Raw genomic sequence first — 24,375 nt, 5'->3', positions numbered from 1 at the left:
AAACACGAACTCACTGAGACCCACAGGCACACGACCACACTGAGACCAACAGAAACATAATCATACTGACACGCACAGAAACGCGATTAAACTGAGACCCACAGAAAAACGATATCACTGAGACCGACAGAAACACAATCACACTGAGATCGACAGAAACACAATCACACTGAGACCCTCAGAAACACGACCACACTGTGACCCACAGAAACACTACCACACTGAGACCCACAGAAACACAATCGTACTGACATGCTGAGACCCACAGAAACACGATCACACTGAGACCCACAGAAACACGATCACAGCGAGACCACAGAAACACAATCACACAGAGACCAACAGAAACGGGAACACACTGTGACCCACCGAAACACGATCACACCGAGACCCATAGAAACACAATCACACTGAGACCCACAGACAGACGACCACACTGAGACCTACAGAAACACAACCACACCGAGACCGACAGAAACATCACCACACCGAGACCCACAGAAAGCGATCACACCGAGAATCAAAGAAACGCGATCACACCGAGACCCACAGAAACGCGATCACACCGAAACCCACAGAAACACGACCACACTGAGACCCGCAGAAACACAACCACACTGAGACCCGCAGAACCACGATCACACTGAGACCCACAGAAACATTATCACACTGAGACCCACAGAAACACGACCACACTGAGACCCACAGAAACACGATCAGACCGAAACACAAAGACACATGATCACACCAAGACTCACAGAAATACGACCACACCGAGAACCAAAGAAACACGCTCACACTGAGAAATACAGACACACAAACACACTGAGACACACAGAAACACAATCACCCTGAGTCCCACAGAAACATGGCCACACCGAGAACCAAAGAAACACGCTTACACCGAGACGTACAGACACACAAACATACTGAGATTCACAGAAACACAATCTCCCTGAGACCCACAGAAACACGACCACACTGTGACGCACAGAAACACGGTCACACAGAGACCCAAAGAAACACGATCACACAGTGACCCACAGAAATATGATCACACTGAGATCCACAGAAAGCGATCACACCGAGAATCAAAGAAACGCGATCACACCGAGACCCACTGAAACACGACCACACTGAGACCCACAGAAACATGATCACACTGAGACCCACAGGCAAACGACCAAACTGAGACCTACAGAAACACAACCACACTGAGACCCACAGAAACATGACGACACTGAGACCCACAGAAACACGACCACACTGAGACCCACAGAAACACGATCACACTGAGACCCACAGGCAAACGGCCAAACTGAGAACTACAGAAACACAACCACACCGAGACCGACAGAAACATGACCACACCGAGACCCACAGAAAGCGATCACACCGAGTCCCACAGAAACACGACCAAACTGAGACCCACAGAAACGGGAACACACTGAGACTCACAGAAACATGTCCACACTGAGACCGACAGAAACACGACCACACTGTGATCCACAGAAACACGATCACACTGAGGTCGACAGAAACACAATCACACTGTGACCCTCAGAAACACGACCACACTGAGACCCACAGAAACACAATTACACCGAGACCCACAGAAACACGATGACATTGAGACCCACAGAAACGGGAACACACTGAGACCCACAGAAACACGATCACACTGAGACCCACAGAAACACGATCACACTGAGACCGACAGAAACACGACCACACTGAGACCCACAGAAACACGATCACACTGAGACCCACAGAAACACGATCACACTGAGATCGACAGAAACACGACCACACTGTGATCCACAGAAACACGATCACACTGAGACCGACAGAAACACGACCACGCTGAGACCCACAGAAACACGATCACACTGAGACCCACAGAAACACAATCACACTGAGACCAACAGAAACGGGAACACACTGAGACTCACAGAAACATGTCCACACTGAGACCAACAGAATTATGATCACACTGAGACCGACAGAAACACATCCACACTGTGATCGACAGAAACACGACCACCCCGAGACCGATAAAATATGACCTGACTGAAACAAGCAGAATTACGATCACACTGAGACCGACAGAAACACGATCACGCTGAGACCCACACAAACACGATCACAGCGAGAGCCACAGAAACACAATCAAACTGAGACCAACAGAAACGGGAACACACTGAGACTCACCGAAACATGTCCACACTGAGACCCACAGAAACTCGACCACACGGAGACCCACAGAAACACGATCACACTGAGACCGACAGAAACACGACCACACTGTTATCCACAGAAACACGAATACACTGAGACCCAGAGAAACACCGTCACACTGAGACCCACAGAAACACAATTACACTGAGACTCACAGAAACACGAACACACTGAGACCCACAGAAACATGACCACACTGAGACTCACAGAAACACGATCACACCGAGACCCACAGAAACACGATCACACTGAGACCCACAGAAACACGATCACACTGAGACCCACAGAAACACAATCATACTGAGACACACAGACACACGACCACACTGAGACCCACAGAAACACGATCACACTGAGACCCACCGAAACATGACCACACTGTGACCCACAGAACCACTATCACACTGAGACCCACAGATACACAATTATACTGACACGCTGAGACCGACAGAAACACGATCACACCGAGACCCACAGAAACACGATCACAGCCAGAGCCATAGAAACACAATCACACTGAGACCAACAGAAACGGGAACACGCTGAGACTCACAGAAACATGTCCACACTGAGACCAACAGAATTACGATCACACTGCCACCGACAGAAACACGATCACACCGAGACCCACAGAAACACGATCACAGCGAGACCAACAGAAACACGATCACACCGAGACCCACAGAAACACGATCACAGCGAGACCCACAGAAACACGATCACACTGAGACCCACAGAAACACGACCACACTGCGATCCACAGAAACACGACCACACTGAGACCCACACAAACATGATCACACTGAGACCCACAGAAACATGATCACACTGAGATCGACAGAAACATGATCATACTGTGACCCACAGAAACAGTATCACACTGAGACCCACAGAAACACAATCATACTGACACGCACAGAAACGCGACTACACTGAGACCCACAGAAACACGACCACACTAAGACCCACAGAAACACGACCACACTAAGACCCACAGAAACACGAATACACTGAGACCCACAGAAACACAATTACACTGAGACCCACAGAAACACGAACACACTCAGACCCACAGAAACATGACCACACTGAGACTCACAGAAACACGATTACACCGAGACCCACAGAAACACGATCACGCTGAGACCGACAGAAACACGATCACACCCAGACCCACAGAAACCCGACCACACTGTGACCCACAGAAACACAATCACACTGAGACCCTCAGAAACCCGACCACACTGTGACCCACAGAAACACAATCACACTGAGACCCACAGATACACGATCTCACCGAGACCCACAGAAACATGATCACAGCGAGAGCCACAGAAACACAATCACACTGAGACCAACAGAAACGGGAACACACTGAGACTCACAGAAACATGTCCACACTGAGACCAACAGAATTATGATCAAACTGAGATCAACAGAAACACGACCACACTGTGATCCACAGAAACACGGCCACACTGTGATCCACAGAAACACGATCACACTGAGACCCACAGAAACACGATCACACCGAGACCAACAGAAACATGACCACACTGAGACTCACAGAAACACAATCATACTGACACGCACAGAAACGCGGCTACACTGAGACCCACAGAAAAAAGGATAACACTGAGACCGACAGAAACACGACCACACTGTGATCCACAGAAACACGATCAAACTGAGACCCACAGAAACACGATCACGCTGAGACCCACAGAAACACGACCACACCGAGACCGACAGAAACACGGTCACACTGAGACCGACAGAAACACGATCACACGGAGACCGACAGAAACACGACCACACTGTGATCCACAGAAACACGATCACGCTGAGACCCACAGAAACACGATCACAGCGAGAGCCACAGAAACACGATCACACTGAGACCCACAGAACCACGACCACACTGTGATCCACAGACACACGATCACAGCGAGACCCACAGAAACACGATCACACTGAGACCCACAGAAACACGACCACACTGTGATCCACAGAAACACGATCACGCTGAGACCCACAGAAACACGATCACAGCGAGACCCACAGAAACACGATCACACTGAGACCCACAGAACCACGACCACACTGTGACCCACAGAAACACGATCACACTGAGACCCACAGAAACATGACCACACTGAGACTCACAGAAACACGATCGCACCGAGACCCACAGAAACATGATCACGCTGAGACCGGCAGAAACACGATCACACTGAGACCCTCAGAAACACGACCACACTGTGACCCACAGAAACACTATCACACTGAGACCCACAGATACACAATCATACTGACACGCTGAGACCCACAGAAACACGATCACACCGAGACCAACAGAAGCACGACCACACTGTTATCCACAGAAACACGACCACACTGAGACCCACAGAAACACGATCACACCGAGACCCACAGAAACACAATTACACTGAGACCCACAGAAACACGATCACACCGAGACCCACAGAAACACAATTACACTGAGACCCACAGAAACACGATCACGCTGAGACCCACAGAAGCACGACCACATAGTGACCCACAGAAACACGATCACACCTAGACCCACAGAAACACGATCACACTGAGACCCACAGAAACACGATCACGCTGAGTCCCACACAAACACGATCACACCGAGACCCACAGAAACACGATCACAGTGAGACCAACAGAAACGGGAACACACTGAGACCCAAAGAAACAAGAACACACTGAGACCCACAGAAACACGACCACACTGAGACCGACAGAAACACGATCACACTGAGACCCACAGAAACACGACCACACTGAGACGCATCGACACACGATCACACTGCGAAAAACAGAATCACGATCACACTGAGACCGACAGAAACATGACAACACTGAGACCCACAGAAACACGACCACACCAAGACCAACTGAAACATGAGCTCACTGAGACCGACAGAAACACGACCACACCGAGACCCACAGAAACACGATCACGCTGAGACCCACAGAAACACGATCACGCTGAGACCCACAGAAACACGACTATACTGAGACCCACAGAAATAGGACTACACAGAGACCCACAGAAACATGACCACACTGAGACCCACAGAAACGCGACTACACTGAGACCGACAGAAACACGATCACACCAAGACCCACAGAAACGTGACCACACTGAGACCCACAGAAACACGACCATACTGAGACCCACAGAAATAGGACCACACAGAGACCCACAGAAACACGATCACACTGAGACCCACAGAAACACGATCACACTGAGACCGACAGAAACACGATCACACCAAGACCCACAGAAACACGATCACACTGAGACCCACAGAAACACGACCACACTGATACCCACGGAAACGCGATCTCACTGAGACCCACAGGAACGCGATCACTCTGAGTCTGTCAGAAACATGATCACACTGAGACCCACACAATCACGATCACACTGAGACCCGCAGAAACACGCTCACACTGAGACCCACAGAAACACGATCACACTGAGACCCATAGAAACACGATCACACTGAGACCAACAGAAACACGATCTGACCGAAACACACCGGCACATGATCACACCAAGACTCACAGAAACATGACCACACCGAGAACCAAAGAAAGACGCTCACACTGAGACGTACAGACACACAAACTCACTGAGACCCACAGAAACACAATCACACTGAGACCCTCAGAGACGCGAATACACTGAGACCCAGAGAAACACCGTCACACTGAGACCCACAGAAACACAATTACACTGAGACCCACAGAAACACGAACACACTGCGCCCCACAGAAACATGACCACACTGAGACTCACAGAAACACGATCACACCGAGACCCACAGAAACACGATCACGATGAGACCCTCAGAAACACGACCACACTGAGACCTACAGAAACACGATCACATGCAGACCCACAGAAACACAATCACACTGAGACCCTCAGAAACACGACCACACTGTGACCCACAGAAACACTATCACACTGAGACCCACAGATACACAATCATACTGACACGCTGAGACCCACAGAAACACGATCACACCGAGACCCACAGAAACACGATCACAGCGAGAGCCACAGAAACACAATCACACTGAGACCAACAGAAACGGGAACACACTGAGACTCACAGAAACATGTCCACACTGAGACCAGCACAATTATGATCACACTGCGACCAACAGAAACATGACCACATTGTGATCCACAGAAACACGATCACACTGAGATCGACAGAAACACAATCACACTGAGACCCACAGAAACACGTTCACACTGAGACCCACAGAAACATGATCACACTGAGACCAACAGAAACACGATCACACTGAGACCCTCAGAAACACGATCACACTGAGACCAACAGAAACACGATCACACCGAGACCCACAGAAACACGAATACACTGAGACCCACAGAAACACCATCACACTGAGACCCACAGAAACACGATCACACTGAGACCCACAGAATCCCGATCACACTGAGACCGACAGAAACACGATCACACTGAGACCCACAGAAACACGATCACACTGAGACCCACAGAAACACGATCACATTGAGACCCACAGAAACACGATCACACTGAAACCGACATAAACATGATCACATTGAGACCCACAGAAACACGACCACACTGAGACCCACAGAAACACGATCACACTGAGACCCACAGAAACACGGCCACATCGAGACCCAGAGAAACAAAATCAAACTGATACCCACAGAAACGCGATCTCACTGAGACCCACAGAAACACGACCACACTGAGACCCACAGAAACGCGATCACACTGAGACCCAAAGAAACACGATCATACTGAGACCCACAGAAACACGAACACACCGAGACCCACAGAAACACGATCTCACTGAGAACCACAGAAACACGACCACACTGATACCCACAGAAACGCGATCATACTGAGACCCAAAGAAACAAGAACACACTGAGACCCACAGAAACACGACCACACTGAGACCGACAGAAACGCGATCACACTGAGACCCACAGAAACACGACCACACTGAGACGCATCGACACACGATCACACTGCGAAAAACAGAATCACGATCACACTGAGACCGACAGAAACATGACAACACTGAGACCCACAGAAACACGACCACACCAAGACCAACTGAAACATGAGCTCACTGAGACCGACAGAAACACGACCACACCGAGACCCACAGAAACACGATCACGCTGAGACCCACAGAAACACGATCACGCTGAGACCCACAGAAACACGACTATACTGAGACCCACAGAAATAGGACTACACAGAGACCCACAGAAACATGACCACACTGAGACCCACAGAAACGCGACTACACTGAGACCGACAGAAACACGATCACACCAAGACCCACAGAAACGTGACCACACTGAGACCCACAGAAACACGACCATACTGAGACCCACAGAAATAGGACCACACAGAGACCCACAGAAACACGATCACACTGAGACCCACAGAAACACGATCACACTGAGACCGACAGAAACACGATCACACCAAGACCCACAGAAACACGATCACACTGAGACCCACAGAAACACGACCACACTGATACCCACGGAAACGCGATCTCACTGAGACCCACAGGAACGCGATCACTCTGAGTCTGTCAGAAACATGATCACACTGAGACCCACACAATCACGATCACACTGAGACCCGCAGAAACACGCTCACACTGAGACCCACAGAAACACGATCACACTGAGACCCATAGAAACACGATCACACTGAGACCAACAGAAACACGATCACACTGAGACCCATAGAAACACAATCACACTGAGACCGACAGAAACACGATCACACTGAGACCCACAGAAACACGATCAGACCTAACCGACTGAAACACAATCACACTGAGACCTACAGAAACACGACCACACTGAGACTGAGAGAAACACGATCACACTGAAGCCCACAGAAACACGATCACACTGAGATCCACAGGACCACGACCACACTGAGACGCACTGAAACACGGTCACACTGAGACCCACTGAAACACGGTCACACTGAGACCGACAGAAACACAGGCTCACGTCCAGATACAGGAACCTGTCCTGCCATTGGATACCTACGAGGTGTGGAAAAGGCAAAATCCACATTGAGAAAGAATATTGTATGTAACACTCAAACTGCTCCTGTAGGCAAGAATAACTTTTTTCTGCACAGACAGAGAGCAGAAAGATGCCAGGTCCTTGCCCTGTGTTGAGTTAATTTGATCTCATTAAGCTGCTAACCAGCATGCAGTGCCTATCCATTCAGGCTTCGGTAATAGTGCACAGAAGTTGCACTGCCCATTCTTTGACTGAGATGTACATCTGAGAGAATGTCTAACCTCAAATGGCTACTTGGTCAGACAGTTCTATCCAATTGGAGATTCATTTGTGCAAAGGTCGGGAGGGAAATTAGTGATGAAAAGAGATTTCGCCCCTCGGGGCAGCACTATACCTGGAAATTTCTGTTCAACAGGTTTGTTTGGCTCTCTGATGCGACTTTCAACCTGGCGTTGAGAACTTTCATCAATGATTCTGTGTTCCGTACATACTGGAGATCGCGGTAAGTGCGCAGATCCAGGACCTCTATAGACTGTGAGATGTTTTGAACCTGGAACATGAAGTGTTGGATTGATCAGGCAGATCCAGTCCCTCCTACATACATGTTAAAACAACAATGTACATTTCTGTACAAACTTTAGCACACTAACACCTCCCCAAAGACGCTTGATGGAAGGCAAATAACAAATAATATTGGACATAGAGCTGCAGAGGGAAACTTGGAGCAATTGGTCACAGGCTTGGTAGGAGAAATAGTTTCAATGAGCTTCTAAAAGGAAGACTAAGGTTTGGGGCCTTCAGAAAAGGGTTTTTAAAGTTTAAGATGTTGGCATAAACAAAGGAACAGCTTGCCCACATGGCTGTAATCTTGGAGTTAGAAATTTTGACAGGACCATTTTCAGACATTTAGTACATAGCACGCGAAACATTACAGTGCAATACAGGCCCTTCGGCCCTCGATGTTGCGCTGACCTGCGAAATTAATCTGATGCCCATCTAACCTACATCGTTCCATTATTATCCATTTGTATGTCGAATTCCCGTTTAAATGCCCTTAACATTGGCGAGTCTACTACTGTTCCAGGCAGGCTGTTCCATGTTCTACTACTCTCTGAGTAAAGAAACTATCCCTAATATCTGTCCTAAATCTATCACTCCTCAATTTGTAAAAATACAAAGAGTCTGATGCTCAAGACACCCATAATTTTGTTATTAACCAAACCAGCCCCCCTCAAGATATTTTAAGAAGATAACTAGACCTTAACTTTTTCTTATTTGAAAAGGCAGATGGGAAGTGTTTGTTCCTGATGCAATGCAACTTCTTAAATTACTCATTGATAAACAACACACAATTTATTTAGACATTATAGTTAAAATACAACCAAAGAAAGAGGGATACAGAATAACTTAACTCTATTGGAAAATTTAACAGAATAACAGATACAGTGACTATTCCTAATTAATTGTTCCAATTTAGTAACATCCATGATTGTCAGCCATGGTTGAATGATGGAGCAGACTCAATGGGCTGAATGGCCTAATTTCTGCTCCAATGTCTTATAGCCTTATCCCATAAACACACCCTTTGGTGAAAAGGCAAATTCTGATATGCAGTTCTCTAATTCAGGAGGAAAAAATACATCAAGTGAGAATTCAGAGAGACTAGTAGCCAGGAGACATTCACTGAAGCTCCCAACTCTGTTGAGACCCCAATAGCTTTGGGTGTTACTGAAAAACAAACAAAACCCAGAAATCCTGATCTGCGAGAGCTGGCCACACCCATTCAGGCTGCATTTAAGAAAAGCCGAGCCTCCAGAAATGTTTGCCTTCTCCCAGACTGCTCAGCACCTCTGCCTTACAACCTCTCTTCAAAAAAACCCAGTACAAAATAACTGTTAAAGCCGTCATCACAGCCAAAATGACTCATTTAGCTCATGATGGGCGTGATATTTCATCTATAAAACAAAGAACAGCAGATGCTGGGAATCTGAAACAGAGAGAATGCAGGCAAAACTCAGCAGGTCTGGTAGCATCTGTAGAGAGAGAGAAAAAATTAACGCTTCACGTCTTGTTCTGGAGCAGGGACACTGGACTTGTGTTTTCTTCCCGTAGATGCCGCGAGACCTGATGAGTTTCTCCAGCAATTTCTGTTTTTGTTGAGACTTTGGTCTGCTGTTTTGAAGGAAAACGGAGATGGTGCCGATGAGATTCAAAGCTGCAGACACACTTGGGCAAACTTTCTTCATTAATATCACAATGTCCCCAACTTTGTTTCCAGAGAGAGATGGGGAACAGAGATCGAAGCAGAGATAGTGGAAGGGGGAGAGAGAAAGATGGTGAAGAGAGAGAGAGAGAGAGAAAGCAGGGAGAAAGGTTGGGCAGGGGGCAGAGAGAGAGAGAGAAGGTGACAGAGAGAGATGCTGGGAAGGGAGGCAGAAAGGGGAACAAAAAAGAAAGAGTAGGAGAGACAGAGAGGGTGTGGAAAGACAGTGGCACTAGGCGGACTAAGAAAGAGAGAGAAGACAAAGGGGGAAGGAGAAGAAAGAGAGCAGTGGAGGGGAAAAGAGAGATGGGGAGAGTGAGAGCGAGAGACAGAGAGAAAGGGGTGAGTAGAGACAGAGAGGGAGAGAGAGAGAGAGAGAGAGAGAGAGGAATTGACAAGGAGGGGTTAAGAAAGAGAAAAAGAACCCGAAATAACTGGAGATGCTGGGAATCAGTAACAAAAACAGAAATTGCTGGGAAAGCTCAGCAGGTCTTGCAGCATCTGTGGAGAGTAAAAGCAAAGTTAACATTTCTGGTCCAGTGACCCTTTTCCAGAACTGATTGTAACTAGGGAAAGGTTGGTGCATATGTTGATATGGTGTGGGATGGAGGGTGGAATAAATGGTAGGTGGATATGGAGCCCAAACAGAGAACAACAACTGGGCAGACAGAGGACCTGGGTAAAGGTCAGCCTGGGAAAATGAATAGTTAATGGACACCATTAGTGGCTGACAATGGGATGGTTGTCATGACAGGGGCCTGGAGTGTGGGGGGTTTGGTTAAAGACATTGGAGAAGTTGCTCATGTCCTCAAATTATTGAACTCGATTTTAACTCTTGAAGGCTTACAGGGTCTCCAAGTTGAAAATGAGATGCTGTTCTTCCAGCTTGTGCTGAGCTGCACTGGAGCACTGCAGCAAGCCTGAGACAGAGATGTTGGCCAGGGAACAGGGTAGGGTGTTGAAGTGGTAGGCAACTGGAAGCTCAGGGTCATATTTGCAGTCAGAAAGTAAGTGTTTTGCAAAGTCTGCACTTTGCGTTCAAAGAGAGAGATGGGGAGAAGTGGAGGGGTGGAGCAGAGAGAAAATGGTGAGACAAAAATGAGAAGGGGATAGGCAGAGAGAGGACGAGGAGAGAGACTGAGTGGGCAGGTAGAGAGGTGAGCTTACCATCTGCAGGATGCACCCACCTTGACATGTCTACGTGCTCCAGGGACTGATAGTGGAGGATGATGGTCAGTAACAAATGCACCGAGTTGGAGTTGTGGATGGAACAAAAGTTAGCCCCATCTCTCATTGGCTCAACCACAAGATCAGGCAAAAGCCAACAGTAACCATGAGGTTCCAGTTCCTCACAGAATTACGCCATTCTGCCCATCGGGTCTGCACCACAACATGCCCAATCAGGGCTCTACCTATTCTATTCCATCTCAACACCATGTTCCCACATGCCTTGTTATGTTTCATATCGAGAATAGGATCAAGGATTGAATCAACGATCAGATAAAAGGCTGGAGTTGACAAGACAGCTGATGGACAAAGCAAAAAACACAGATATCTGTGTGGGAGGATTGGGTATTTGGAGGGAAAGGGGAGTGGAGAATAGAGCCATTGCAGTAACCATACCTTCTTCAGTAGTCTGATGGAAAGCACTCGTTAGAGAAACCGGCCCAAGCAACAGAGAAACCCCACAGCATTAACCAATAGTTGGAGCATCTGTATAGTCCCCTCCCCAACTTCATTGACAAGACTGACCTCCTCGGGTTAAGTAAATTATTCCGCTCGGATTTTGGCACTGAGCTGTAAGTCAGAGTGTCAATGGTTACCCAGTTGAGGGGGGGGGGGTGGGGGTCACCAATGCCTTTTAGCATGGAGTCACACATAATGGAAACAAACCCTTCACTCCAACTCGACTGTGCCAACCAAGTCTCCCAAACTAAACTAGTTCCACTTACCAGTGTTTGCCCCATATCCCTCTAAACCTTTCCTACTCATGTACCTGGCCAAATGTCTTTGAAATGGGTAAAGGCCATTCGGTCCATTGACACTGCTTCAACCAGGATATAGACAAAAAAACCTGCAGATGCTGGAATCCAAGGTAGACAAGCAGGAGGCTGGACGAACACACCAAGCCAGGCAGCATCAGGAGATGAAGAAGTCAACGTTTCGAGTGTAATGCTACAGTCCTGAAGAAGGGTTAGCTTCTCCCCCTCCTGACGCTGCCTGGCTTGCTGAGTTCTTCCAGCCTCCTGCTTGTCAACCAGGATATGCCTGATCTGGTCCCTCAACACTATTTCTCCACGCTGGCCTTTGATGGCTTTAACATCTCGGATGGACTCCTGCATGAGTTCTCAAACGCGTCTCGACTTGGCGGGAGAAGAAACTCTGGCAACTTGCTGCATTCAGAAGGAGACAGGAGACAGGGTGGAAGGCTCAACCTCTCTGTTTCGAAGCCTGCAGGAGGTGACAGTTGCCACCGAATGGGATGCATGGAGACACCACGTCGAAGAAAGCCGAGGACAGGTTTACCAAGCTGATTGGCTCAGCAAATATTTGGCAGGCAAAAGTGAGGACTGCAGATGCTGGAAACCAGAGTCCAGATCAGAGCGGTGCTGGAAGAGCACAGCAGGTCAGGCAGCATCCGAGGAGCAGGAAAATCGATGTTTCGGACAAAAGCCCTTCATCCACCAAAAGATTATTTGCCAGAGACCAGTCGAGAAATGTGCCTGAAACAGATTGTATGTATTTTATGCTTGGACACAACTTGACAGCAACACCTCCTATTGTCTTTTATCAAAACTGTTCAGCAGTAGGCACAGGGTTCATTGAAATGTAACACACGCTGATTAGATGAAAGGATTTTCAGTCTGAAACCAATGGGGGTTCTGCGTGACAAGAATTTTGGATTGCCTTAAGAGACAGTCTTGTGGGTGGGAATCAAAGCAGCAAATACAGAGGAAATGCCACGAACTGGGGATCCCTCTGAGAGAAGTCTGGCATGATGGATGAAGATGTTTTTATGAGACTAAGTTTAAAGCACAGTGCAGGGAATGCAGAAAGTTACCTACATGACTTGGGAATATCTGACACCTGCACTTGATTTGAAAAATATTCTTTGTTATTGATCTCTCCTCTTGTTGTGCACAAAAACGATTCAAATGAAGTGCCTTTATAATAGAACTGACAAAACTGTTTAGACTTGCACTTATTAAACACACTGACATCTCAAACTGACCACTCAATGAGGGTTTTTACCGAGTTATAGAGTCATAGAGATGTGCAGCATGGAAACAGACCCTGCGATTCCAACCCGTCCACGCCGACCAGATATCCCAACCTAATCCAGTCCCACCTGCCAGCACCCGGCCCACTTCCCTCCAAACGCTTCCTATTCATATACTCATCCAGATGCCTTTTAAATCTTGCAATTGTACCAGCCTCCACCACTTCCTCTGGCAGCTCATTCCATACACGTACCACCCTCTGCATAAAAAGGTTGCCCCTTAGGTCTCTTTTATATCTTGCCCCTCTCACCCTAAACCTATGCCCTCTAGTTCTGGACTCTCTGATCCCAGGGAAAAGACTTTGTCTACTTATCCTATCCATGCCCCTCAGGATTTTATAAACCTCTATGAGGTCACCCCTCAGCCTCTGATGCTCCAGGGAAAACAGCCCTAATCTGTTCAGCCTCTCCCTATAGCTCATACCCTCCAACCCAACCTGAGAAACTTTATGGAAAGGATCTTCATTCGCAAAATGGCATACGGTGACACCAATGTGAGCTCTTGAAATTCTTTCTTTAAAATGGATTAGATTTGAGATAATCATCTGTTATTGCTGGGGCATGACGGGACAATGCACAGCCTGTGTCTGGGTGACACAAGAAATGCAATGGACTGTAATCTCGGTGACTTGTCATGTGCCGAGTGGACCAGGAAATGATCCCCCTTCCAACTTCAAAGGCAGGGAGTCTCCAGCATCATAGCAACAGCTTTACAAAGGTGGCGCAGAACAACAGTGCAGGAACAGGCCATTCAGCCAATCTACCTTCTATGCGTTCCCTCTTCAACGTTCTCTTCACGCGATGAGGTGAGTCCAGAGGTCCACACACAATGATCGTCTAGAGCATTGACTTCCAGCCCGGGGACCTGTTGCCAGGAATGGATTTCAGGGGACATTTCAGGGGGCGTGTTGGTCCTGTTTCCCTGCTTAGCTCCCTCTCAACTTTCTATTGCACTTCTTGCCATCCTATTTGGCTGGATTCAATTTCCATTAATATTTGTCACTCATCACTTCCTGTCAGAATGTTCTCCCCACTCCCTGAGTAAAGATGTCAAATTCCTGATTGGATTTTTCGGTGACAGCCTTGTGGTTATGGCATCGAGATCTGGGCTCCCTTTGGGGCAGTGGCTGGAGATGGTTGAGGTGTGGACATACCCTATTGATAATTTCAGAAAACCTGATCAGCCCACCCTTCAATCTTGCCTCTCTAGAGTAAGGGGTGCTGGGCTTTCCTCTCAGTCTTGCAATGTCTGGATGTGCAGAGGGATCTTGGAGTCCATGTGTATAGATCCCTGAAAGTTGTCACCCAGGTGGATAGTGCTGTTCAGAAGGCATACGGTGTGTTAGGTTTCACTCGTGGAGAGATTGAGTTCCGGAGCCGCAATATCATGCTGCAACTACACAAAATGCTAGCGCGGCCACACTTGGGATAATGTGTACAGCTCTGGTCGCCATATTTCGGGAAGGATGTGGAAGCATTGGAAAAGGTGCAGAGGAGATTCACCAGGATGTTGCCTGGTCTGGAGGGAGGGTCTTATGAGGAAAGGCTGAGAGATTTGGGTCTGTTCTCATTGGAAAGAAGAAGGCTAAGAGGGGATTTAATAGAGACATACAAGATGATCAGAGGATTAGATAGGATGGACAGTGAAAGTCTTTTTCCTCGGATGATGACATCAGCTTGTATGAGGGGGGCATAACTACACATTGAGGGGTGATAGATTTAAGACAGATGTCAGAGGCAGGTTCTTTACACAGACAGTGGTAAGGGCATGGAATGCCCTGCCTACCAATGTAATTAACTCAGCCACATTAGGGAGATTTAAACAATCCTTGGATAAGCACATGGATGATGATGGGATAGTGTAGGGGGACGAGCTGAGAATAGTTCACAGGTCGGCGCAACATCGAGGGCCGAAGGGCCTGTTCTGTGCTGTATTGTCCTATGTTCTATCTCTAATATCTAGTATTTTGAGTAATGTAATTACTTTGGGACTGCCAACATTGCTGCAGTGGGACCACAGTCCTTTCTTTCAGAAAAGTCTGAGAGAAGTAAAGTACAGCCCTGCAAGTTATTCAATGTAACTGCTTAGCAAGCTCACCTTTGAGCTGTAATTTATATTAAAAAGAATACTTTGTACTTGTGGGCATTAACACAGAAAACTGTTCAAGGCATGCAGTGATTTAGCTTCACAGAGCCAGTGTTTATAAGCTGAAACAATTCCAAGTGATATTAATGTTGTTTGGTTTTATGGGAGACTAAATAATTAAAGACATGATCAATAATTCAAGCTTCTGTAACTCAGAGAAACGGGTGCTGAGGGGAACCAGACCTGCCCTATTTCCCTGAGACTGCAGTTGAATTTTTCAAAAGGAGAAATAAATATCATCATTTGTCAGCGGAATAAACTATTCCTTGTTTATAATCATATTAAAAGATAGAAAATAGGAGCTGGACTCAACCAAATGGCCCTTCGAGTCTGATCTGCTATTTAATACGATCATGGCTGACCATCCAACTCAGTTCCCCGTCCATGCTTTTGGAATCTTATCTGTCCAACCATCCCCCAGGAAACCATTGAACCATAGAAGAGTCATGACACAGGAAGAGGCCATTCAGCCCATTTTGGCTGTGTGGCTGACTAAACCAGGCGCACATTCGAACCTCAATTTCCAGCAGAGTCCAGCACTTTAGAGGCAGATCTAGATCCTTTTTAAATGGGTTCAGGGTTTCCACCTCAACCACCACAGCATAAACAACCAAAAAAAAAACAGCCATTAAGGCCATCACACCCTCTCCATCCATGATCCGCAATTTAACATGAAATGCCCTTGCTTCTCATCCTTTCCAAGATTGTCTCATTTCAGTGCCTTTAAGCAACTCTTAAAGCGAACAATCAGTTCCACTTTTTAAAAGTCAGTTGATCCCAAATTAATGACCAACTCTGCAATTCTGGTACCCGTCCCACCATCGGCTAGGAACACAAATTTCTTTATAGTAACAAAAATGAGTTGATTTAGCACCTTCCACGGCCTCAGGACATCTCAAAATATTTTATGGTCGAGGAGGACCATAACGGATGACATTTAACGGATAGTCATCATTGGAGGAAGGCAGGGGTCAACTTGTACGCAGCAAACTCCCTGATATATCAATGTAATACTGACAGGAATCTCATTTTTCATAACATTTTTTGAGGCTAGATTTTAGGTAGGACACAGAGACAAAACCTCAGTGCTTCATAGAGAGTCATGGAGTCATAGAGTCCCACAGCACAGAGAAAGGCCCTTTGGCCCAAACTGGTCCAGGCCGACCAAAATGTCCATCCACGCTAACCCCATTTCCCTGCACTTGGCCCATATCCTTATAATCCTTTCCTCTCCATGTATTTGTCCAAATGCCTTTTAATGTACCCGCCTCAACCACTTCCTCTGGCAGCTTATTCCATGTGAGCTTCTTTGCCTGCGCCATTGGATTGTTTACCTTCGCTGGAGAGAATCACTGATCTCCTTCTGCTCTAGAATTTCTAATTTCTACTATTGATACGTACGTACCTGGACTCTGTCTCCTAATACCTGTGCTTTGAGGAAGCAGGCATGTATGAAAACAGCACGTAAATGTGGTTCAAACTACTTTCTTTCGCTCGGTGCTTTACAACAGATCTTTGTTGAAGGAAACTCATAATGTATTGCAAAATTCTGTGGAACCCCAACAGAGTCACCTTTCCTCCTGTTATGCATATATCCGAAAATGAAGTAAAATGCAATTGTGTGGACGAATGCATGGTTAAGAGAGAGGTGAGGAGGAATTTCTTTTCAGAGGGTGGTGAATCTGTGGAATCTTTGACCACAGAGAACTATAGAGGTCGGGTTATTAAGTATATTCAAGGCCGAGACAGACACATTTAGAGTCATGACTCGTCCATGCTGACCAGATATCCTAAATTAATATAGACTCATTTGCCAGCACCCGGCCCATATCCCTCCAAACCTTTCCTACTCATATACCCATCCAGGTACCTTTTAAATGTTGCAATTGTACCAGACTCCACCGCTTCCTCTGGCAGCTCATTCCAAACACGTACCAACCTCTGTGTGAAAACGTTGCCCCTTGGGTCCTTTTTAAATCTTACCCCTCTCACATTAAACCTATGCCCTCTACTCTGGGGAATAGACTTTGTCTATTCAACCTACCCATGTCCCTCATGATCTTATAAACCTCTATAAGGTCACCCCACAGCCTCCGATGCTCCAGGGAAAACAGCCCCAGCCTATTCAGCCTCTCCCCATAGCTCAAACCCTCCAACCCTGGCAACATCCTTGTAAATCTTTTCTGAACTTGTTGTTCTGTGATTTTTAACATTGTCCACCTCACTCCACCACTGGCACCTCCATATCATATTCTGAACCTTTTCAAGTTCAACAGCATCTTTCCTTTAGCAGAGAGACCAGAATTGACAGAAGTATTCCAAAAATGACCTTTTAGTTATTAAGGGAATGAAGGAAAAAGGCAGGAAAGTGTAGTTGAAGATTATCAGGTCAGCCATTGAATGGGGGAGCAGATTTGATGGGCTCAATGACCTATGTTTGCTCCTATCTATAATGGTTTTATTGTGGTTTTGTGGAATGATTGTTTTCCATTAAATGTAACTTGTAAAACTGAAAAAGACAGTCCAGTTTTTAAATGTCTGGAAAATTGCAGGAAATGCCTTAGGCCCCTAGCGTTCCAGGAACTCTGGAGAAAGACAATGCTCTAGCCTGTCCCATTTCATAGAATCCCTACGATGTGGAAGCAGGCCATTCAGCCCATCATGTCCACACCAAAACTCCAAAGAGCATCCCACCCAGATCCACCCTCTTTCCATTTCCCTGTTATTCTGCATTTCCCATGGCCAATCCACCTAACTTGCACATCTTTGGACTTTGGGGAGAAACAGGAGCAAACTCCATGTAGATATGCATTCATTGGCAACTTCTGGGACAATGGGCTTTTAGCCAAGTCTCAATCCCCTAGCAGTTGAGAACATAGTGCTGGAAAAGCACAGGAAGTCAGGCAGCATCTGAGGAGCAGGAGAATCAACATTTTGGGCATAAGCTCTTCATCAGGAAAGGAAAGGCTTATTCCTGAAATGCCGATTTTCCTGCTCCTCGGATGCTGCCTGACCTGCTGTGCTTTTCTAGCACCACACTCTCGACTCTGATCTCCAACATCTGCACTCCTCACTTTCTCCTCAATTTCCCAGTAGATTGCCGCTAATTTCGTAAAAAAACATATTCAATGGAAAGGTCTCTAGTCAGGTACTTCATGGAAGGCTTTCTGAAAGATCAACCCTTTCTCTGCCAACATCTTGATATCTTATTTAAAATCAATTATCAAGTTACGAGGACATGACCCTTGTCTTTCACAGGGCTTTGAAAAGGCCAACATGGTGCCTCTATCCTTGGTCATCATCTCTAATGCTATTTCTGTACCTTCCTGTTAAACAAAAGACAGCAAAGTGGAGTTGAGGGCTATGAGATCAGCTATGATCTTATTGAATGGTGGAATGGACTGATGGGCTGAGTGGCATACATAGCTAATTGATGGGCTATTGGTTATTAGGATGAACAATGTCCTACTGTAGATGTCTCATCGCTTGACTACTGTATTATTGTCATAAAACCACACCTTATCCATCCCACCCTGGCAATGTTTTTCTACAACCTCTACCATCGGGGAGAGGGTACAGAAGCCTGAACACACGCACCAGCCGGTTTCGAAACAGTTTCTACCCCACTGTTGTTAGAATACTGAATGGACTCACAAACTCTTAACATTCGCCTGTCCCTGTGTTTTTGTTTTTGCTGCTGTTTACCTATTATTTGTTTATCTATGCTACTTAACTCTGTGATCTACTGTATTGCTCGCAAGACAAAGCTTTTCACTGTGCCTCGGTACACGAGACATATAAATTCAATTCAAATCTGCTATCCTTACTTGGTCTGGCCTACTTTTGATTGTCACATGGTTGACTTTTAAATTTTCTGAAGTGACTGAACAAGGCATTCCTTTGTATTAAACTGTTACAGAAATAAGCACTGTGCAGATCCTTGCAACAAGTAGACTGCAGTGGTTCAAGAAGGCAGGTCAACACCATGTTCTCGAGGGCAATTAGGGATGGGCCACAAGTATCAGCACAGCCATCGACCTTCACATCCCAAAAATGAGAACATGAGATGTGAGAGCAAGAGTTGGCCATTCAGGCTGCTTCATTATCCAACCATCTATTCACCTCGTTTTTAAAGATCCAGCCTCCACCACACTTGGGGCAGCATGGAGGCTCAATGGTTAGCCCTGCTGCCTCACAGCACCAGCGAGCTGGGTTCGATTCCAGCCTCGGGCGACTCTCAGTGTGGAGTTTTGCAATCTCCCTGTGTCTGTGCAGGTTTCTTCCCACAGTCCCAAGATGTACAGTTTAGATTGACCGTGCTACATTGCCCATAGTGCCCAGGGATGTGTGGACTAGCATGGAAAATGCAGGGTTGGGGCAGATCTGGGTGGGATGCCCTTTGGAGGGTTGGTTTAGACTTAATGGGCTGAATGGCCTGCTTCCACACTGTGGGGATTCTATGAATCTATAATTTTAAATGAATTTCTCCTTCTTCTGTACTTAACAAAAATGGATAATGTTGTTATTATCATCATAAATTGTAATATTGCAGATGCTTGGTATCTACAATAAAACCCGAAACTCTGCAGCAAATGCTGAGAGAGGAACAGAGTTCATGTTTTGAGCCCAACATGACCTTCTTCAGAACTGAAAAGCTTTGCCAGCTTAAGAAATTAGCCCTGATTCTGAGCAAGCAATTGCAGATAAATTGGTGCTAAGATCTGGGGATGGTTGTGTTACACAAATGTTACACGAAGACTCTTTCCAGTCAGCAGAAAGAGACAAATTTAATGTCATGCTTTTGAGTTGAGTTCAGTCTTGAGTCCAAGAGACGAAAGGAGAGTCACATTGATTATTAATGCTAGGTGATCCTTTTCAAACCATGTAATGACTTCCAAGTTCAGTTGAATTATTCATTATTAGATATTACTTGAGGGAATAGACCTTTACAGATAATATAAAGCCTCAGGAAATAGCTCTTTGCTTCTTGTTGTGAACCTTCCTGACATAAACACGGGAAAATATCTGGCAGAGACTGTTTTGGGCCTCATCTTGCATTTGTATAGCACCCTCAATTTGGTGGGATATTCCAAAGAGGCTGGCAGAAGAGGACTTACCAGGCAATGTTTGACAGTGGGTCACTTCAGCTCAAAGAACGAGAGCTTGAGGAGAGAGGGGTAGAGAGACGGAGGAGCTAAGTGATGGAATTCTGTAGCTGAGGGGTTAAAGCTGCTGAAGGTACACCCATCAACGATGCAACAAAGTAAATTTATGATGCGTAAGAGACTAGAGGAGTATTGAGAGCCTGGAAGCTTGTAGGGTCAGAGGAATAGGGAGGGGTGAGGCCATGGAGAGGTTTAAGAACAAAGTTGAGAATTTTAAAGTACACAAAATGTTCTCATCTTTTCTTTCGACAGATTCAGTGGGATTCTTGAGTAAATCAGATGTCACTTTCTGTCAAGTCTTCTGTTCACCGTACTTTTTAAGTTGAGAAAGTTTAGAAAAGCAAGACTTCTAATTTTTACAATTGAGCTGATGTTGAATCACATGACATGACACAGAAGTTTCACTGTGTTCCTGCATGGAGTGGATGTAACAGTTTTCACCTGGATTTTAAAGGGAGAGTAGGGAAATCCTCTCCAATGTCCTGGTCCAATGTTTATGATCATCACCGACAAACAATTCTGGAAAGAGGGTCACTGGATTGAATCGTTAGCTCTGCATTCCTTCCACAGACCTGCTGAGATTCTCCAGCAATTTCTGTTTTGGTCCCTGGGAGCTTGCTGTATACAAATTATCTGCTGTACTTTGATCTAAAATGCCAGCCTTTCTTTGCCTGATAGTGTAACAACGGTGTTTGAGCATGCTCATTTTATTGCTGAAAAGTGATACATTTTGTCAAAATGCATGAATCAGGACAGTTTGCAAGAATACCTGTTTCTTGTTACATCTTGCAAATTGTTCTGATCTGTGTAAGATGAAAAGCTTCAATAAAGTGTGTCTTTTATCAGCAAGACTTAAGTTCTCTATGACCAGATGACTCCAAATGGATTGGGAACCCTTTTTTGAAGTGGCAACGGAAGATAGACTTTCATTTAAATGCTTTGAAATGAATCTACTATCAGGGAAATTAAACCCTTACCGCATCAGAAAATGCAGTCAGTCTCACTGCTCCTGCCAGGGTTGTCAACCCTTCAGGAATGACCTGGTCACCAGTCTGAGCAGTGACAGGAGAAAAATTACAGGGGAATTAAAAATAGAATTCTGCGTAACACTTCTTTTGGTCATTTGTGAAATTCACGTACCAGCAGAGGGAGTTAAGAAGAGTTAGCAAAGGATCCATGTTTCACAGCTATGTTGATTGATCGATTGTTTGATTTATTGTCATGTGTACCGGAGTACAATGAAATGTTTTGTTTATGAGCAGTACAGGCAGGTCATAGTAAGCAAGGATGTACTGATCAGAGGTTGCAAGAAGACCTAGACAGAGGCATAACGTTACATTGCACAGGGTGTGCACTGTGTGAGATCAAGGTTAGTGAGATCAGCATTATTTGAGGCCAGATAGCCCACTGTTAACTATCAACAAGGGAAAGTTAGCCAAAACTACACTCCCTCGCTCATATGTGGCCCTCAAACCATGGTGTGTCCTCCCTCGATTCCTTAGCAAGTTAGTTCTATCCATACTTGGATTGGTTTTCTGGCTTCTCTTTCTGAGTCTGGGCATTTGGATTCGGATATATTAGCACCTTGTATTAATCGGAATGCGTCAATCTATTAGGATCAGCAAACTGCAATATGTGTGAATTGGTGGAAAGCTGTGATTCCTGAAGGCAATCTCAATTGTGCAACCCACAATGACTCACGGCTCGGCGTGTCTTCCCAAGCAAACCCAACAATTGTGGGATAGGGTGTAGGAATACCAGACTTAGCAGGAGTGGGCATTAAATAGAGTGGTTAAGAAGATGTTTAGCATGCTTGCCTTCATTGCTCAGACCTTTGAGTATTAGAGTCGGGACGACATGTTGAGGTGATGTACAGGACATTGGGGAGGCCTCTTCTGGAGTATCGTGTCCAGTTCTGGTCAGCCTGTTATAGGAAGGATATTATTAAGCTGGAGAGGGTTCAGAAGAGATTTACCAGGATGTTACTGGGAATGGAGGGTTTGAGCTATAAGGAGAGGCTGGACAGGTTAGGAGATTTTTCACTGGAATGCAGGAGGTTGAGGGTTGACCTTATAAAGGTTTATAAGATTATGAGGGGCATAGATAAGATGAATGGCAGGTATCTGTTCCCTAGGATGAGGCATTTCAAGACTAGGGTGCACATTCTTAAGGTGAGAGGAGAAAGATTTTAAAAAGACTTGGGGACAATCTTTTTTAACACGGAGAGTGGCTTGCGTATGGAATGAACTGCCAGTGTAAGTGAAAGAAATGGGAACAGTTACAACATTTAAAAGACACTTAGATGTGTGCATGAATATGAAAGGTTTGGAGGGATATGGACCAGGAGAAGGCAGGTGAGGCTAAATTTAGTTTGGGATTAAGGTGAGCATGGACTGATTGGACCAAAGGGTCTGTTTCCATGCTGCATGACTCGATGACACTCTAAGATCTTTTGTGTCTGCTTCACCATTTAATAAAATCATGGTTGATCTGATTGTGGTCTCAGTCCTTCTTTCCTGTTGACCTCAGATATCCCTTGACCCCCTTGACTGTCAAAAATCTGTCCAACTTAGCCTTGAATAAATGTTAAAGACCCAACCTCCATGACCTTCTGGGGAAGAAAGCTCCACGCTCCAATGACTACCTGGGAGAAATAATTTCTTCTCAAGTCCTCTGCTAATTTCTATCCCTTCCTTGTGGGCTTTGGAGGTCTAGCAATGAACTCCAAAAGCTGAACATCAATAGATCAACACACTGGCATGCACAGATTCTTGGAGCAGCCTCAGGGGATTGTAGCTCATCTCTGTCACCTCTGATTCTTAAATCATGTCAACTAATTTTACTCTCCCCACAGAAGAGGAAACATTATCCCAGAATCCAATACTATCCACATCCCTCAAGGTCTGACATGTTTCAATGAGGTCACCTCTTAATCTGCTAAACTCCAGTGAGTATTGCACAGTCTGAAGAACTTTCTTCAGAAGATAATCCCTTCATCCAAGGAATCAGTCAAGCAAATCTTCTCCAAACTGTTTCTAAAGCAATTCAATTTGTTTTCAAATTTGGAAACCAAAGCTCCGGATGATCAGTGCATTGAGTAGGAGTTGGGAGGTCATGTTGCGGCCATACTGGACATTGGTGAGGCCACTTTTGGAATACTGTGTTCAA

At 45.9% G+C, this 24,375-nt stretch overlaps 1 protein-coding gene across 2 annotated transcripts in view; it reads right to left on the bottom strand.

The window, feature by feature from the left end:
- The window catches only part of olfm2a (olfactomedin 2a), a 426,707-nt gene that overhangs the window by 109,502 nt on the left and 292,830 nt on the right, over window positions 1-24,375 (bottom strand). For both annotated transcript variants that reach the window (XM_072564346.1, XM_072564345.1), the window contains exon 3: window positions 8,748-8,903. In XM_072564346.1, coding sequence (XP_072420447.1) covers window positions 8,748-8,903 — 156 coding nt within the window. The remainder of the gene's footprint in view (window positions 1-8,747; window positions 8,904-24,375) is intronic.

Source organism: Chiloscyllium punctatum, chromosome 46, assembly GCF_047496795.1.
Source record: "Chiloscyllium punctatum isolate Juve2018m chromosome 46, sChiPun1.3, whole genome shotgun sequence".
Taxonomy (NCBI): Eukaryota; Metazoa; Chordata; class Chondrichthyes; order Orectolobiformes; family Hemiscylliidae; genus Chiloscyllium; species Chiloscyllium punctatum.
The sequence above is the reverse complement of the archived record's forward strand: the minus strand, read 5'-3'. Positions and strand labels throughout refer to the sequence as shown.